The 18,224-nt window shown below is 51.4% G+C and overlaps 1 protein-coding gene across 1 annotated transcript; it reads left to right on the top strand.

Annotated features, from left to right (window-relative positions):
* Positions 1 to 8,513: 8,513 nt before the first annotated feature.
* On the top strand, positions 8,514 to 10,735 carry LOC311612385 (protein S100-A15A). Its single transcript, XM_084865272.1, has 2 exons — positions 8,514 to 8,896; positions 10,429 to 10,735. Exons 1-2 carry the CDS (start codon positions 8,747 to 8,749, stop codon positions 10,603 to 10,605), a joined length of 327 nt encoding a protein of 108 aa, XP_084721398.1. The 5' UTR covers positions 8,514 to 8,746; the 3' UTR covers positions 10,606 to 10,735.
* The last annotated feature ends 7,489 nt before the right edge of the window (positions 10,736 to 18,224 follow it).

Below are 18,224 nucleotides of genomic sequence, written 5' to 3'. Positions count from 1 at the left end.
GCATTGGTCACTGTTCACGGGACACTCAGCAGTGCCCAGAGGACTGGATCCCTTGTCCTGTGTCCTGGGCTTCTGAGCTGTGTCCTGTCTCAATGGTGTGTGTGTGTGTGTGTGTGTGTTAGCCTGTGTGGGTATCCCTGTGGAGGTGAGAGCCACCCTGTCTGCTGAGCTGACCCTTGCAATGGTTTGCTAAATGCTGGGAGCTGGGTGTCTGGGGAAGCACAGAGTGATGGGTGTTCTAGTGTGAGGAGTAAAGCTAATGCTGGAGTCCAGAGTGTCTGGGAAGCAAGTGAGAAGACAGGACTGAAGAGGAGCGGGGAGGAGAGGGCACGAGGGAGGAGTGGATCTCATGCTGAGTCATCAGTGACAGTGACTCTGCTAGCTGTGGAAAGAGGCGTGCCGTTCCCCGCAGGCTCTTTCAGGCCAGGCAAGGTGGCAGAGGCCGAGCATTTAGAAAGAAGCAAGATGCAGGGGCTAGTTCTAGCAAGCGCTAGTTCTCCCACAGAGGGGGCCTCTCCATGGTGCCAGGAGGCCCGTAGGCACTCACCTGTCCATCCAGGGCCCCCTCGGGACACGTCCCTGCTGCTTCAGTAGCTCCCCTCTTTGAGGATCCCCTCATCCAGCCGGGTCACTCCCTGCCTCCTGCTCACAGTCTCCTGCTAACCCCTCAGCCAGGCCACATTCTTCAGGGAGAAATTAGCAACGGCCTCCAAAATCTCCTTCTGTCCCCCCTGCAGGAACTCTGTGGGTGAGTCATTTGTCCACGTGGATGACTCCTTCCTCAGCTCCCTAACACTCAGGTATATTTCTCCCGACAGAAGGCATAACTGTGCAGACACTTGAAGGCAGAAGGTGTCTGGACAGAGAGGAGCTTAGAAAGGAGGTCGGTGTGGCTGGAGGGAGTCTGGGAGGAGATAGGGGAGCGAGGGAGGAGGACCGGTCCAGGGCCTGGTGTGGGGGCAACTGTATTAGCGATCTATTGCCGTGTGACAACGTTACCCATCACTCAGCGACAATCAGGCAACACTTATTATCTCACAGTTTCTTGGGTGGAGAATCCCGCATGGCTCAGCTGAGTACTTCTGCCAGCGATTCTCAGGAGGTTGGGGCTGCGGTCTCAACTGAGGCGGGATCTGTTTCCCTCCGGATCTGAGCTCATTTGGGGAGTCTTGGCAGGATTCAGCTTGGATCGAAGGCCTGACTTCTTCTTGGTGCAAAGCCAGGTGAGTCTCTTCAGACAGCAGCTCACAGCTCAGTGGCTGAGTCCCCAGAATGAGGGACCTGAGAGAGAGAGAGAGAGAGACAGAGACAGAGAGAGAGAGAGACAGAGACAGAGAGAGAGAGAGACAGAGAGAGACAGAGAGAACCCAGATCAGAGTGAGCAGGTAGTTAGGCACTGATGTTTTATAATCAAATCTTGGAAGTGACCTTGGATCACTTTGCTGTCTCCTAGGGAGTCACTAATGGAGTCCACTCTTTTTATTATTGATTTTTTAATTTTTTATTTATTTGTTTTTAAAAAAAATATATTTTATTGATTTTGTACAGAGAGGAAGGGAGAGAGATAGAGAGTTAAAAACATCGATGAGAGAGAGTCATAGAGCAGCTGCCTCTTGCACACCCCCTACTGGGGATATGCCCGCAACCAAGGTACATGCCCTTGACCAGGATCGAACCCAGGACCTTTCAGTCCCCAAGCTGACGCTCTATCCATTGAGCCAAACTGGTCCCGGCTGGAGTCCACTCTTAAGGGAAGGGCACCATCCACACCACAGGAGGATGTGTGTCGTGGGGAGCCTCTGGGGGGAAATGTGGACGGTTCTGAAAGGCCCACTCTCTGCCCAGAAACACAGACAGCGGTGTCCTCACAGTTGGGGTCCTGGCTGCACCAGGCTTTCTCGGGGGCTCTGGAAAAGACTGTGCTGATGGGACCATGTATAGCCGTGGAGATGGCACAGGGGAGAGGGTGAGCATTTGGCAGTCCAGAGAGCATTTAGCCAGTCCCTGTTTGAGGAGAGGCCTAGTCAGGGAATATGGGGTGCATTCCTCTCCACAGCCACCAGGGTGGAGGGCACTGGGGACTCCTTTATGCAGAGCTCATGCTTATGCAGTTTGGAATCTCACTCTAACCTGGACGACTGCGGCCCATAGTGAGGGGACACTAGCCAAGGTACATGGCAGGCAGAGTCCAGAGGTCAGGAGTACTGTGACCTTCCAGGCAAAGGCTCCAACCTGTCCCACAGGGTTGGCTTGAAAATTAGAAATCCGCCAAAACCGGTTTGGCTCAGTGGTAGAGCGTCGGTCTGTGGACTGAAAGGTCCCAGGTTCGATTCCCGTCAAGGGCATGTACCTTGGTTGCGGGCACTTCCCCGGTAGGGGGTGTGCAGAAGGTGGCTGGTTGATGTTTCTCTCTCATCGACGTTTCTAGCTCTCTATCTCTCTCCCTTCCTCTCTGTAAAAAAATCAATAAAATATATTAAAAAAAAGAAGAAAAGAAAATTAGAAATCCTAACATATTGGAAGCTCTTGCCTATTCCTGCCTATGTGAGGACTGTTTTTCTTTTCTTTCTGGGATCCAGTAAGTGAGCACTGACATGTATGTGAGTGTACACGCACACACGCACACACACACACACACACACACACACACACACACACACACACACTAGATCAGGATGGGGAATGTCCGGCCAGAGGGCCGTATAAGACCCACAAAATCACTTGGTCTGGCCCTGCCTAGGCATTAGGGGCGAGTTAATCTACATGTCTAACCAAATACAGCAGGCTAATTTTTAAGGTGACAATTTTGTACGGCCCTTGAATGGTGTTCTAACTATCCAGATGGCCCTTGGCAGGAAAAAGTTCCTCATCCCTGCCTTAGATGTAAGGACTATGGAGGGATACAAAGAAGAGCAGACATAGAGGAGGCAACAAGAGAAAGCAACAACAGGTAGAAGGCACTTCTTACACATGACAGCACTCCTCCAATTTTACAGCTGCTGTCCCACATGCGCCTGGACGTTATGGCCAAGACGTACGTGCTGCACAATCCATTGTGCAGGCAGGAGACAGACAGGCCCTGGCAGGCACGGTGGCTTGTCCAGGATCAAGAAGAAGAAAGAATGAGGGGCTGAGTCTGAACCCAGGTCTATCTCCTCAAATCTGGGACCCTGGCTGCACCCAGACCTCCCAGGGGGCCGTAGAGGAAGGCGTGTCGGTGTTGTTGGGACATATATATCCCATGGAGAAGGGGTGTGAGCAGTCAGCAACCCCTAAGACTAGTTGGATATCTGTTATTTGAAGGGGGTACTCAGGGAAGGGGATCACAGGAAGTGAGGTCGCTTCCCTAAAGAACTTAGAACCCCCGTTGCCTGGCAGCCACAGCCCAACAGCCAGTCCACTTGGCAAGAGACACTTGGGAGTTGAAGATGTCCTCTTGCTGGATCCCTGGTTCTTGGGGCTCCTGCTTGCGGAGACCCCGCAGTGGGAGTTTTCCCAAACTCTGGAGACGCTGGTTTAACCCTCCTCCTACCCGGCGTCTCTGGCCGTTCTCCAGACGGTCCCCTCAGGTAGCCTGTCTGCCCGTCCCTGGGCAGCCCCATCCCCTCCCCTCCATGTGGGGGAAGAGGGGCCTGAAGGGAGGACCCCTGGGCAGGAGCAGGCTGCAGGGCGGGGCACCTCCTAGTGATGCTGTCATGGTCACGGCCAGCGCGGGGCTGGCAGGTTGGAGAGGGGCTTTCCGAGGGCCTTTCCTCTGTGCCAGTGAGGATCCTAGGCCCTCAGCCGTCACGTCTTTCCTGTCCTCCGTGGAGGTGTGAGTGAATGTGGTGAATGTGTCTGGAGTGGGAAGAACACAGGGTCTGTGAAGCACAGACCGGGCTCTGAGGCTTTCCGCCCGGCGGCTGGGCGCTGTCTTTACAGAGCTCCCCACGGGAGGCCAGACAGGAGGCCAGACAGGAGGTCAGACGGGAGCTGGCTGATGGGGTTCCCCCGCAGGAGGCACAGGGGCCCCACGCTGCCAAAGGAGAGCAGTTCGGTCTGAAGGTGAGTGAGGAGGCCCGGTGACCCTACCTCCAGGACCCCAGTAGTCAAAGGGGCCTGGGTCCCAGAAGCCGCCCTGCTACTCCCCTGAGCCCCTCTCTAGAGTCCTGCTCCCAAAGGAATCTGGGTTTCCCTCTTCTCCCTCAGCCCACCCTCGCTGTGCAGCCCCTGCTGGCCAGGAGCAAAGTCACCGTGAGCGTGTTTGTAGGACTATCAGAGAGGAGGCTTTTGTATCAGTCCACCTCATGTTCAGTCAAGAGGATTTTTGCATTTTTCTACAGATTTTCTTGTTTTAACACCCATCCCCAAGTGTCCCTGATGGCCTGACAATCCTTGCATGCCTCTCTCAGTCTTACCCATTATCATGAGTGAGGTTGTTTTTCCCTAAAAGGACACGGGCTCAGGGTACCATGTCTTGTTGCTTTGCCACTTTCTGCCCCAGAGGAATATATCCCGTGGCCCCTCCAGGTCAGGAGCTGGGGTCTCCCAGGGCTGTGTATCATACCCTGAGGGGACCAGTTGCCATAGCGATCCAACCCTTCACTGCTGTGAGGCCTGGAGTGACCCCCTCTGTTGCCATGTCAACGATGCTGCCCTGAACATCTCACATGCCCTTATCTCCTGACCCCTCCCACCCCATAAAAAGCCTCTGTGTTCTCATCTGAGCATGGGCGGCTTTGTCAGAAAACCCAAGGATGAGACTGTTACTACGGGGACGGGCTGTCCATCCTCAGCTAGCAAAATATGACCTGAGTTACTAAGGTGCTTCGTTGTTCCCCTCCTCCAATTCTACTTAGTTCTTAATACTCACCTGAGGATACTCTTTTCATTGCTTTTCAGAGAGTGGAAGAGAGGAAGGGAGGGGGAGGGAGAGAGAAACATTGATGTGAGAGAGACACATCGACTGGTTGCCTCCCACACATGCCCTGACCTATAAGGAGCACAGAGCGCAAGCCTGCAACCGAGGAGCTGTCCTTGAGCAAAATTGAACCCAGAGCTTTCAATGGCTGGGGGAGGGGGTGTGTGTGGAGGGGGGCGGCGGCACTCTAACCACTGAGCTACTGGCCAGGAGCAATTCTATTTTTCATGCCAATAACATTTTCCCTCCTGCAAGCATTGGTGTCCCCCTTCTTGCCAACAGTCACTGAAGGCTTGTGGGTTCGGTCTGAGCTGCAGCTGCCAACCCACCAGGTGGTTCCCGTGATGCTGTTTTGACTGCATGTCCCTCCTCTGTCCCACCCCAGGGGCAAAACACATCCACCGGGAACACAAATAAAGTCTGTATGGTGCAGACCGCCCGGGCACACCGGCTGGGCCAGCTGGTGGAGTACCTGGTGCCTGCCGTCCTGGGCAGGGACCCCACCTTCGTGCCCGCCTTCCTCTGGAACTACAGAGCTTTTGCCACCGCCCAGCAGGTGTTGGACCTACTGCTGACAAGGTGAGCACCCGCCCCTCCACAGCACAGCGGTCATCCGGGCACTTGCTGGCTGTGAGTCTTCAGAAGGTCACGCTTCTCCTTGAGTCTGTGTGCTCCTCTGAATGTGGGGGGGAGCCCAGGAGCAAACTCATAGGATAACTATAGAAACCTGAGGGGTCCTCCCTGCCACGTGCTCTCTGGGTGCCTGGCCACTGGAGAAGTCTGGGGCAGGGGTAGATGGGGGGGGGGGGCAGTGGTTGTGCTAATTGGTCATTTTCTCTTCCTCATGAGGAAGCCTCTGCCTCATCCCTCACTTCCCTCGGGGCCTGGGGCTGAGCTGTTTTCTCATTGGAAAGGAGGTTGGAGGTTTCATGAGGGTTCTCTGTTCTGGGTGAAGCCGGAGCAGGAATCCCAGGGGGGAGCAGCGGTGATGAGATACCTGTGATGGAGCTCCTTCATTCAGCACATGTATCGGCAGGTGCAGGCATGTTCTGGGCACGGACCACAATCCAGTGCCCCGAGCAGACCCCAGCCCCACCTTCCAGAGCTTCCTTGTAGTCGGGAGAGAGACAGTCACCCTGACTCCACAGGCAGGCAGCGTCCACAGGGCAGTCGATGTGATGTCCTCCTGGCCTCCTCTAGGTATGGCTGCATCTTCCCCTCCGCTGAGGAGGATGGCGGGCCTGTGGACCAGCGGAAAAAGTGAGTGGGCTTGGGGTCAGAACCGTGAGGGGAGGATAGGGACCCCAGGCTCCCACAGGGATACCCTGGAGGTTAGTGGGGAAGGAAAGGCCAGGCCTCAGACTCTGCTGCCATGTCTCTCCCCAGGGCCATCCTCGCCATCCTGGGCATGTGGCTGGACCAGTGCCCTGAGGATTTCTCCCAGCCCCCAGAATTCCCCTGCCTGGGCACGCTGCTGGCCTACCTCCGCCTCAGTTTTCCAGGCTCAGACCTGGAGCGCCAGGCCCAGCTGCTCCTTTCGGAGCTGGAGTGCCGTGAGCCCGCAGAGGCAGAGGCAGAGGGTGAGGGTGAGGAGGACTCGGGGTGGGTGATGTGGGCACGTGGGGAGGAGATGGGGCTCGCCACACAGAGAGGAGCTGTTAGAGGCCAGAGGCAGAGCTGGCTCAGATCGCCACGCCCAGGGCCTGCAGTCTGGGAGGACTTCCTGGGTGGCTCTTGAACAGGGACTCCATCGATGGACAGGGGAGACTTTCTGTCTCTAGAAGGCACACCGAGGCAGTCACGGTGATCACATGTTCTCTTCTGGGATCTACAGAACCAGCTCCAGATCAACAGCAAAACAGACCTCATGAGGCAACGCCGGCTCCAGCGGCCTCTCCAGAGCCAGAGCAGGCTCCGGCACAGCCTTCCCTGGCCTCCAAGAGGCAGAACCACCTGCAGCTCGTCTTAAAATTTCACTGTAGTTTCTGTAATAGTCAGTTACAATAAAATGTATTTCAAATAGAGTATAATAAAATGTTAATAAAATAAAATTATATTTAATAAACTCTAATAAGAAATGTCAGTGCTAAGAAAGAATTAACCTTGAATCATATGAATCTAACGTAATTTAAATGGCTACTGGCAATGGATTAAAGAGCAAATGTTGACATATGCAAATAAATGATCACTATACACTCGTTAAAAATCAGGCTACATTGAGTTAGTGTGTGAGCAGATGTCCACAGCGCAGTATTAATGAGAAGACTAGTTACCACACAGCTGTAAGATCAGCACTGGGTATTGGGACAGTATGTGTATGTGGGGGGGGCGGGCGAGAAGAGAAGGGGGATTGTTTTTGTCCCAAATTGAAAAAAAAAGGCAGAGTGAAGGGGGTAAATATGAAATCTCTACCCCCAACAAGCTCTGTGTCAAAAATGAGTTATTTTTTATTTTATTTTATTTTATTTTATTTTATTTTTTTTACCAGATTTATTGCTGTTTAATTACTTTCTTGGGATAAATTCCCAGGGGAATGATGGCTGAATCTAAAGTATTCAATAAATTCTCAGTGGCATTGCAAATTGTTTTACCTCTTAGACACGTGAGCCATTTTAATTTTATTTTAGTGTATTGGTGAACCACTTATTTGCCGAGGGAATCATGATGTTGGGTAGAAGAAGGCTCACCCTGTAAACTGGAAGAAGTTTGGCTTCAGTATTTACCTGTTTCTCTCAAACCTTCAGGGATGTGGAGGCTTAACCTCGGGTTCAATAACCTGCCCTTTGGCGCCCCCGTCTGGGAGACTCACCCATCCGCTGCATGCCCCGCCCAGGGGAGAGGCAGGGCAGGGACAGAAGGGCTGGCTGGCTGGCAGGAAGCTGGAGATGGGGGTGGAGTTCACCTGCCACTCAAAGGCCCAGATGGTAGCTGTTTGGAGGCCAACCAGGCCTTTGACTATGGGGTCGTCTGGAGAGCTGGTCTCCATGCTTCCCCTGCAATAGCATCTTTTCTTCACTCCCACCTGAAAAGCTGCCTCCTGAGGAGGTCTTCCTCAGCTCTCCAGGCAGATGGAGTCCCTTCCTGAGTGCCCAGGGTGCCTGTTTGTGCTGCTAAATTAGCAGTGTTCACTGTGTGACTGTCCCCTCCGCTCGTTCCCGCCCTGTGAGCTGGCCGCGTGTCCCACTCATGTGGCCTGGAGGGTCCTGGCACACGGCAGAGCCTCGAGAAATAGTTGTCGGAATGTCCTTCATTCACTGTGGAGTTTGGGGTTCACTGACTGAGGGAGGACATGGAAGGGGGTTGTATTGGAGTTAAGTGTGTAGCCCCACCCAAGCCCTGGAGCTGGGAGGGTGAGCTGGGAGGGTGAGCTGGGAGGTGAGCTGGGAGGTGAGCTGGGAGGTGAGCTGGGAGGGTGAGCTGGGAGGTGAGCTGGGAGGTGAGCTGGGAGGTGAGCTGGGAGGGTGAGCTGGGAGGTGAGCTGGGAGGCAGGGAGATGGATGACCTTGTGACCTTGTGTGAGTCTGAGATGCTTCAGATCAGGCTCTGAGGACAGGTGGGTCCCTTAACTGGCTGAGTTAATCTTAGGGAGCACGTGCCTGTGATGTCACCTCAGGAATGCAATGAAGGCTCCGCTGTGCTCCCGAAGGCCCTGTGAGGCGTCACAACACCGGCCACCGTGATTGGAGGCCCCGAGGATGGGCAGGGAGGAGCCCTGAGACCAGGGCGGCAGGAAGCAAAGGGCAGAGGATCTGGCCCCGAGGAGGAGCTGCTCTCCCTTCCCAGATTCTCCACTGGCCCCAGCTGCTCCGCCTCCACATCTCTGGACTCGGCCCTTGTCCCGCTGCCATGACGGACACGCCGGTGGAGGAATCCCTCTTCCAGATCATCCGCAGCTACCACCAGTACGCGGCCCGGGAGGGGGACGTGGAGACCCTGTCCCTGGAGGAGCTGAGGGCCCTGCTCATGGACAACGTGCCCCGCTTCATGGAGAGCCTGGTGCGGGGCCGGGGGCAGGTGGGGCGGGTAGCGGGCGGGTTGTGAGGTTTGACGTGAGGGTTTTGTACTGGGAGCACCTCCCGGGAGCACCTCCCAGAGCACTGGAACTTAGGAGAGAGGAGGGGAGTGCTGAGGCTGGATCAGCGGCCAAGGGAGGACGGCCCTGGCGGCTTTTCCTCCTGAAACTCCCTGCCTGGCCCCGCTCCAGCCCAAGCACCACTAACCCCCGCAGCCCATCCTAACCCCAAAGCCGGGTGGGGCTCCGCTTGTTTTGCTTCCCCTGAGAACAGGTCCTGAACCCTCCCTCGGCCCCTGGGCCCTGCCCCACCTTCTCCTGGGGTCTAGCACAGCCTCCTCCTGCCGCCCCCATGCTGGGCTAAGGGGAAGCCAGGAGGGACTAGGTGTGGGCGGGTAGGAAATGGAGCTTCCCCTCCCCCTCTGGTCCCAGGCCGAGTCTCAGCCCAGCCCTGGGGCCCAGCCCTGACCTCAGGCTGCTCAGCCACCTGCTCAGGCCTGGAATCTCCTCTGCCATCAGGACCAGCCATGTGATTACTCGGCTCCCTGGGGACTGCAAGGCCAACCCGAGTGTCTGCCCTCGGTGCCCGCGGTGCCAGGCCCCCGGGTGACCCAAGGCTGCTGCCTCCAGGACAGGCACCCTAGTCCCTGCAGGCCCCCTGCCTCCCTTTGGGGAGCATCGGAGGAGAGTCTGGTCCTGGGCTTATTGGAGCGTAGCCCCCAGGTCATGGAGGGGGGCTGGTGACTGTGATTGGTCCCCTGTCTCTAGGGAAACCTTGTCACCTGGGCACAGGGCCCACAGAGCCGGAGATGGCAGCCGGCCAGAGGGGCTGCGTGAGGGAAGCCTGGGGGAGCTGCCCAGGCAGGAGGCCTGGGCACCGTGGGGTCAGCCCGCTCTGTGCGGGGCTCCCTCCTCTTGGCCTGTCCTGTCCCCTCATGCACTCTGACCTGACTTCCTCCCTGCCGTCCCTTCCACCTGAATGCTCCTTTGCTCTCCTATGCCGCCCCCAGCCTTAGCCCTCAGGGCCAGTGCTCTGGGACATCCGGACAGCCCTTGGCCTCTCCCATCCTGCACTTTCCTTAGGACACAGCCAGTGGCCAGGAACAATCCTGGGCGGATGGCACCCCCTGCGGAAATCTGGCCCACTGGGTGCCGGCCCTGCAATGGTGCTAGAGATGTGGACCTGAGGGGCAGTGGGCGGTGCCTTGGGCAATTCCCCGTGTGCAGCCCCAAGCTGGGCGGCCCTGTGGGGTGGATGCTCAGCTGGGAGACAGACTCAGAAGCCACCAGCAGAGGGCCAGGCGCCTGGCCCTGCTCAGCCACCAGCGGTCAGCCATCCAGCGGCGCCCAGGCTGCACCATCCTTCTGCCCCCTGCGGCCCGGGTCCAGGTGCCCGGCCCCCTGTGCCCCTAGGGCCACACTCAGTTTCCCCGCTGTTTCTTCCCCTTGGGCGGTGGAGCCTGAAACTCTGCCAGGGCCCGTGCCTGGGTGCCGGCTGACCCTGTGCCCTCCTCAGGGCCGGAGAAAGCCGTACTTCGTCTCCGAGCTGTTCCGGGCGGCGGACAAGGACAAGGACAACCAGATCTGCTTTGACGAGTTCCTGTACATCCTGGGCCGGCTGCTGAGGGACTACCACCTGCAGTACCACCGGCAGCTGTGCGCCCGCTACTGCGCCCAGCACGGCCTCTACTAGGGGAGCAGGGCAGCCAACCAGTCAGCCTGTGAGGGGAAGGGCGATGAGTGGCACTTGGTGACTGTCAATCAGGGAAGTCTTCCTGGAGGAGAGAGGGCTGGGTCTGGTCTTACAATAAAACATAATGATAGACGTGGCGTTACTCCAGCTCAGGGCTACCTGTGACTCACGGACTTGAGTCCTCCCTGGCCCCTGACCCCTCCCGGCTGAGACCGCCCTGCCCTGTCTGTGTTGTCTGTGTTTCTTTCTCTCCCGGAAGCTCAGGAATCGGACCCAGAATCCCTCTGGGAGGGGCTCCTCTGCCTCAGGCCCCCCGAGGGCTCCTCTTGGTGGGTTTCTCTCTGAAGATCGTCTGGGAACCACGTTCTAGTCACTGTGGTAGAAAAATGGGTTTTAAGGGGACGATGGGCCGTCACCCTCATTGCTCCCCCGGGCAGGTGATTGGGGGGCTGGGGAGGGGGGTGAGGTGTCATTTAAGGGCCCTGGCTGCTCTCTTTCCTGCTGGGTCTGTGTCACAGAGGGCAGAAGCACCCTGTGACTGAGAGGGGACCTTTGTGTCTGGTCAGCCAAGCTCTGAAGGGGATTTCCCTGCTGTTCCCTCCCTGGTAGGGGCCCCATCGCCACCCCTTCCACACTCGCCTTTGGGGACTCAGCTGGGCCCCCACCCACTTCCCTCTGGGCCTTCCTGCCCTCCCGGGGCCTGACCTCCCTGTGTGTGTAGGGGGGTGTGTCCCGCTGCTCCGTGGTGGGGCTGCTGTCTGTGTCCTCCTCCAAGCCAGGGACATGCCTTCCCACCGGCCCAGTGTCAGCACACAGTGGGTGGTCAGCCGGGCCAGCACACAGTGGGTGGTCAGCTGTCTTGGAGAGAGGAATACAGGAATCTGCTTGGAATCCCTGTGGGCTGAGTCCTCATGTCCAGAGACCCAGGCCATCCCTCTGAGGGCTCAGGGGGATTCTGTTGGGTTTTGTGCCGTGCCAATGCGGCCAAGGGTTAACCTGAGTGGGGGGCCATGCAGGAATTAGGAAAGACATTCAAGAGAGTGAAGCTGGGGCCGGATGGGATGCTGACCTCTCTGGTGGAGAGAGACAGCGCCACCGACCACACGCCGTGTCTTTATTTTATAGCCAGATGCCAAGAGGCAAAGTAAGGAAGGGCAGGGACAAGATGGTTACAGCATTCTCATGGGTTTCGATCCTACTCAATTGCATGCACCTGAACTCTATCAAGCCCACGTCACTCAGGCACGTGGAGCCACGTGTTCAGACCATAGGTGCCAGCTGACGACAGCTGTTGGCTATCACTGTGCTAGGAGGGCTGTGGCCTCCAGGCTGGGACTTGCACGTGGCCATGGGAGGACTGCGCCCTCTCATTAGCCCATGGCTTGAACCTGCCCAAACGCTGTAGCCGCTCTCCATAGGGTTTCACAGGCCACTGAGGACTAAGGGGCACCTCGGCCTAGTCCTCCTTCCCTTCCTGGGGGATTTCTTTACGGCCGCCTGACTGTCCTGATTTCGCCAGCCTGGGCCGGGCCTGCTTGGATCTGTTGGGCACACCCAGGAAGGAGCTCTTTCCTGGAAACGGGGCCCCATGCCATCCCTTCCACACTTTCCCGTCTGCCAACATTTGCCTTTGGGGACTCAGCTGGGCCCCCACCCACTTCCCTCTGGGCCTTCCAGCCCTCACGGGGCCTAACCTCTCTGTGGGGGGTGTGTCCCGCTGCTCCGTGGTGGGGCTGCTGTCTGCGTCCTCCACCAAGCCAGGGACCATGTCTTGTCACCTCCATGTCTTCCCAACAGACCCAGTTGGGAGGCACGACTGTAAGCACTTTCAATAGTTTGATCATTTAATACTAACAAAACCAGTATGTGGTCACTCCTGCTATTATCTTAATTTGGAGAAGCTGAGACATAGATATATTAAATAACAAAAAAAATTTAAATATATTTTATTGATTTTTTTTTTTTTTTTTTTTTACAGAGAGGAAGAGAGAAGGAGAGAGTTAGAAACATCGATGAGAGAGAATCATTGATCAGCTGCCTCTTGCACACCCCCCACTGGGGATGTGCCCGCAACCAAGGTACATGCCCTTAACCAGAATCAAACCCAGGACCTTTCAGTCTGCAGGCTGATGCTCTATCCACTGAGGCAAACCAGTTTCAGCACAAAATTTTTTTATTATTTCTTAAATCTATTTATATGGACAAGTTTTCCTTTTTTTTTTTTTTTTTTTTTTTTTAAATCTATCTGACCTTCTTTAGGTCCTTGATTTTTTATTTCTCAGAAAATATTTTCCTCCTAAAAAAAATCTCAAAAAAAAAAAAAAAAAGCTTCATTCACATCAGTCGCCTCTGAAAGTAGGTATGGGAGCTTATTTTGGAAGTCAAAAGCTGAGCCCTGGCTCTCTCTGCATCTCTGCACCCTGGCAGCAGGTGGTGGTTCTGGCTGTACAGGGGAAAGTCACAGATCAGTGAGAAAAAATCACGACTCTATTTCAAAAATATTTTCAGAATAGAACCTGGTTTGTGAGATAAAAACAACAACACACTAAACAAAGAGCAGAAAGGACATGAGTGCAATTGGAAACAGGAACTGAAGGGCCACCAGGATTCTGCCTTTCCTGGACGGAACTGTGTGAGCTCCTCCTCGCTCTGTGGTCTGGATTCCTTCCCCCGGGGCGTCCCGGGGCGCGGGCGTCTGAAGCTGAAGCGGAGCGGGGCCGGGCGGCCAGCGTGCCCGTGGGCTCCACCTGTCGTCACGTTTTCAGCGTCTGCACGGACATCTGTCCCATAACAGGGGTGGCTCCACCTAGCGGTGTCTGAGAGCCTGACTACATTTCTTACCTTGAGAACCTTATCCCCATGGATCTCTGTGGCGCAATCGGTTAGCGCGTTCGGCTGTTAACCGAAAGGTTGGTGGTTCGAGCCCACCCAGGGACGCCTTTGTTATTCTTGAAAGGGCTGAGGTTAATCCTTGCTGGCTCCTCTCCACACTCTCTCTCATTCATTACCTCCAGAGGAGCCACTTGTCTTCTGTGTCTCTTGCACAACAGGAGATCCTCAGCCAAGGTTTTAGTAAAACAGGTCCCGGGATCCAGAAAGCTTCATATGCTTATAAGAACATAGTTTTAAAAAGCACTTTTCCTTATACTTTTTAAATTAGTGTCCATCATTGTGGGGTTACAAATAATGCGACTGAATCCCAGGCATTCCCCCCCCCCCCCCTCCTGCCGCCACCCCCCACCCCCACCCCAAACCCATAGTGTGGACGCTGACCATCCCAGGCTTCGGACCCGGTGGCATTGATTAGCAATGCCAATTCATCCAATAAAGAGTCCTGTGTCTCTCAGGCATGGGTCTTTCTTAGCTTCCCCACTGTGTGCTCTGCTCTTGGTAGGGAGCTGCCCATGGGAGGGATGACCTTAGAGATAGATTTTAAAGCATTGCAGCTGTGGCCCTCAAGTCAATTAAGCTCCACTTATTAGGAAGGTCTACAAGGCAAATTCTCATGCCCCTCACAGCAGCCAAACCCAGAATAGATGAAAGACTGCACACAAGTACTAATATTAGCAATCGGCAAGTATGGGGAGTAAAGAAAAGAGCAATGATAGACCCATTGCTTTTCCTTTCAGTTCTGTGAAAGCTCAGGTCACACCACTGCTTTCCCCCCTCTGTTTTCAGTTTGAGTTATAAGTGGCAATAAGGAATTAAGTGGACTCAAGAGCCACAGGTGTGATTACCTCTGTGCCCTGGGCTTGTGAAAATGAGGGTCCTTAAAATCTGATATAGGAAATGGCCTTTCCCCATCTGAGTTTTCTTCTTCTTTTAAAATATATTTTGATTTATTTCAGAGAGGAAGGGAGAAGAAGAAAGATAGAAACATCAATGATGAGAGAGAATCATTGGCTGCCTCCTGCAGGCCCCACACTGGGGATTGAGCCTGCAACCTGGACATGTGCCCTGACTGGGAATCGAACCCTGACCTCCTAGCTCATAGGTTGATGCTCAATTACTGAGCCCCCTTGGCCGGGCCCCATGTGAATTTTCTAAACTGAGCCAAATGCCCTCTGTTTGAGCTAAGATAACCATATTTCTTTCTTTCTTTTTTTTTTTTACTAGCCTCCGATGGCTGTTAAGATAACCATATTTCTAACCGAAGCCAGGAGAATAATGATATGATCTCGGGAAATTCTTGAACTCTTAGACCTCTAATCTCATTTGTTTCATCTAGTCTCCTAGACCATAGTTTTTGAAACTGTAGAGACTAAAGTCTGGGTCATGTTGGGGACTGCAATGTTTCTAAGATCAAAAATACCAACACTTGAATCTAGAAGTGAGTGGTGGGATGGGAAAAGATATGGTTATGTCTTAGGAACCACCTCAGTGCTCCTTGGGTTGGTGCTTGCCATCCTCTTACTTAGACTGCGACGAAGGGATTCTATTCAGGCCTTTGTGTCTCAGCAACGGGCACAAACATGGTACCTTCCCTCCTTCCAAGACATAAACCACGCATTACACCTGTGTTACTCATGGAGCCAGGTGAGAAGGAGGAAGGTCAGAGGATCCAGTCTGGAAATGCCTCCTTTGATTGCAATGTATAAATAAAAATGTAACCCGCCATTCTTTGGAGCATTATCTCAATTTACTGAGGTTCTGCTTCCTGGATATGTCGACAATTTGGCTCAAATAAACTCACTAAAATTCTTTATAGATTTCAATTTTTTTTTTTTTTAATCGTTAACACTTGCCAGGAACAAATTTTCCCCAGAAAGAACCTGGCACTGACTAAATTTCAGCTGCTTCCCTTTGCACATGATAAAGCTGCTAATTGCCTGAGAAAAGACTCCTGAGTCGCAGGGCAGAGGGAAGCATACCCAATTAGCAATCATTCTGTTTCTATGAAATCCTATAGTTATTATATCACTACTGCACAAAACCAGACTTGGGTCTACTTTATGTCTCTGCACCATTAACTAACTAACAAATAACTATAATCAAGTTATTTGACCTTGTTTAGTTTTATTTCTCAAAGATAAAATCGAGATAACAGTAAGATGTTCTCATCTAGGTAAAATGTTGGAATATTCCAGCCCCGTTTAGATAACTGACTCTACTTAAATTTTTGTTGTTCTGCCTATAAGATAAGTTTTGTTTTCACTTCCTGCTAAGAATCAGCCTAGACTAGGCTATTTCAGGAAGAGAAATTAAGTTGTGGTGGCAGAAAACAAGTTACGCTATGAGTAAAAGGCAACCTTATCTATGTAGGCTGGGGACAAACATAAAAACAAAGCCATTGTGCAAAAAGTTGCAAGGATTAAGGCCACTTATGTGCTTATTATGATTCTCACGAGTATAAGATTTTCATTCAAATAACTTTTCCCAGGACAAAATATTGCTGAGCCCATCAATCCACACCCACCCAACCCTAGCAGTTCTGTGAGCTGAGAGCTTTTCCAAGTCCAGAAAAACTGGTCTGACTTCCACAAACCTTGACCACAAGAGTGAAGGGTACTCATTGTCTGGAACTCTGGATCGTGCTGGAGGAAGTGTAGGGAGAAGCACTTCACTGAGTCACAAGAGTGGAAGCTTCCAGCTGACACATAGTATTGCATTGTAAAATGTTCTTCAAACTGTCCATTTTACTTACAACAGCATTTCCTGTCCAGCTCTCCACTATGCCTCCTCTCATTGGTTATTGCAAGGGAAATAGCACCACCCTTTCAATTCCTCAGAATATTGAGGGACTGAGCTATATCAGCAAAAGTAAAGTTCTTAGAGAAATTCTGGGTTATGTTGTTTCAAAGGAGGTTATTGTTATTATTATTATTACTATTATTTTGCATATCTGTCCGATGTTGAAAGGACTGATAGTGTGCAGATAGTCAGCATATTCATAGATAGATTTGCCGTAAGTTGAAATAGTTTGAGGGAAAAGGTGATAAAATAGAGGTACAGAAAACATTCTATACAATAAGATTCCACAGCCATGAACTTGTGGTAATATTCTGTTGCCACTGCCTAGAGCATGTAATTGGTGAAAGGATTCTCCTCTATTTTATCTTAATGATTATCTTTATAATTTCTTATATAAAAAAGCAGAATCACTAAGAATAGAAATAGTGTGTAAAAATTATAAATGACAAGAAGAGGGAAATGGAAAAAAGAAAAAAAGTGCAAAAATAGAAAAAAACAATTAAAAAAGTCAAGAATATTTAAAACATTTATCAATAACCAATGATTGAGACATGATAAATCCAGATTTATGGGTTTGGCTAAAATAATACTTAGGATAAAAAAGAAACTCTTATATTAAAAGTAAGCAAAGGCTAAAATTGATAATCTAAGCATGAAACTTAAAATTAGAAAAAGAATAGGAAAAACCCAAAGAAAGGAGAAAGAAAATAATAAAGATAAGAGCAAAATAATTAAGATATAAAACCCAAGATACAATACATATAATCTACAAAGTTTAAAGTTGGTTCTTTGAAAAGACTAATAGCATTGACAAACTTCTGGTGAAATTTATGATAAGTATAAGTGCAGAAATATTAAATACAAAACAATGACAAGTCAAATCCATCAGCACTGAAAAATTTCTAATAAATCATGATAAAATTAGATTTACTCAGAAATGTAAGTTCTTTTTAACAAACAGCAGAAAATCCATACATATAATTAGCCACAACAGATTTAAGGAGAAAAAGTATCTTCTCAATTTTTAGAGAAAAAGCATTCAGTGAAATGATTAAGCAAACTTAGAAAGCATCATTTCCTAAAAAAAATGTATCTTCCAAAATCCTACAGAAATAGTCATATATGTATTGGAAAGGAAGAAATAAAGCTCTATAATAATTAAAGATAATATGAATGTCTACAAAAAAGACCTAAGAATCTACAAATAATCTGAAAAACAGTTTAAGTATCCTATATAATAAAAGGCTAATATGCAAATCGACCTAACAGTGGAACTACTGGTCGCTATGATGTGCACTGATCACCAGGGTGCAGGCTGGGCTAAGGTCCCCCCCTCCCCACTTCCGGCACAAATTTCATTCATGGGGCCTCTAATCTGGATATAAAATCATTGCTCCCTAAATCAACTGCATTTCCATTACACCATAAGCAGACATTTAGAAATTATAAATTTTAAATTACCATTTGAATTAGCAAAGATGCACACACACACACACACACACACACACATACCCCTCTAAGAAGAAATCCCATAAGATCTGTCCAAAACATATATGGAGAAGACTATGCAACTTATGAATGCTATGAAAGGAACACCAAAAAATTGATTAGATATACCAAATTTATGGTTTAAAAAACTCAATGACATAAAGATACAAACCTTCCCCAAGTTAATTTACATATTTAATGTTATTCTAATTCAAAGCCCAACAAATATATATATATATTTAAATATATTTTATTGATTTTTTATGGAGAGGAAGGGAGAGGGAAAGAGAGTTAGAAACATCAATGAGAAATAAACACCGATCAGCTGCCTCCTGCACACCCCTTACTGGAGATGTGCCTGCAACCAGAATTGAACCTGGGACCCCTCAGTTCGCAGGCCGACAGCTCTATCCACTGAACCTAACTAGTTAGGGCCCAAC

The sequence above is a fragment of the Pipistrellus hanaki genome, assembly GCF_964339955.1.
Source record: "Pipistrellus hanaki genome assembly, chromosome: 18".
Lineage (NCBI taxonomy): Eukaryota > Metazoa > Chordata > Mammalia > Chiroptera > Vespertilionidae > Pipistrellus > Pipistrellus hanaki.
This window is presented reverse-complemented; position numbering and strand designations above follow the sequence as displayed.

Excerpts from the sequence above, each read along its gene's own strand:
- LOC311612385 (XM_084865272.1), top strand. The coding sequence starts at position 8,747 with ATGACGGACACGCCGGTGGAGGAATCCCTCTTCCAGATCATCCGCAGC. Across the intron at positions 8,897-10,428 it reads CCCGCTTCATGGAGAGCCTG|GGCCGGAGAAAGCCGTACTT; the intron begins GTGCGGGGCCGG and ends TGCCCTCCTCAG.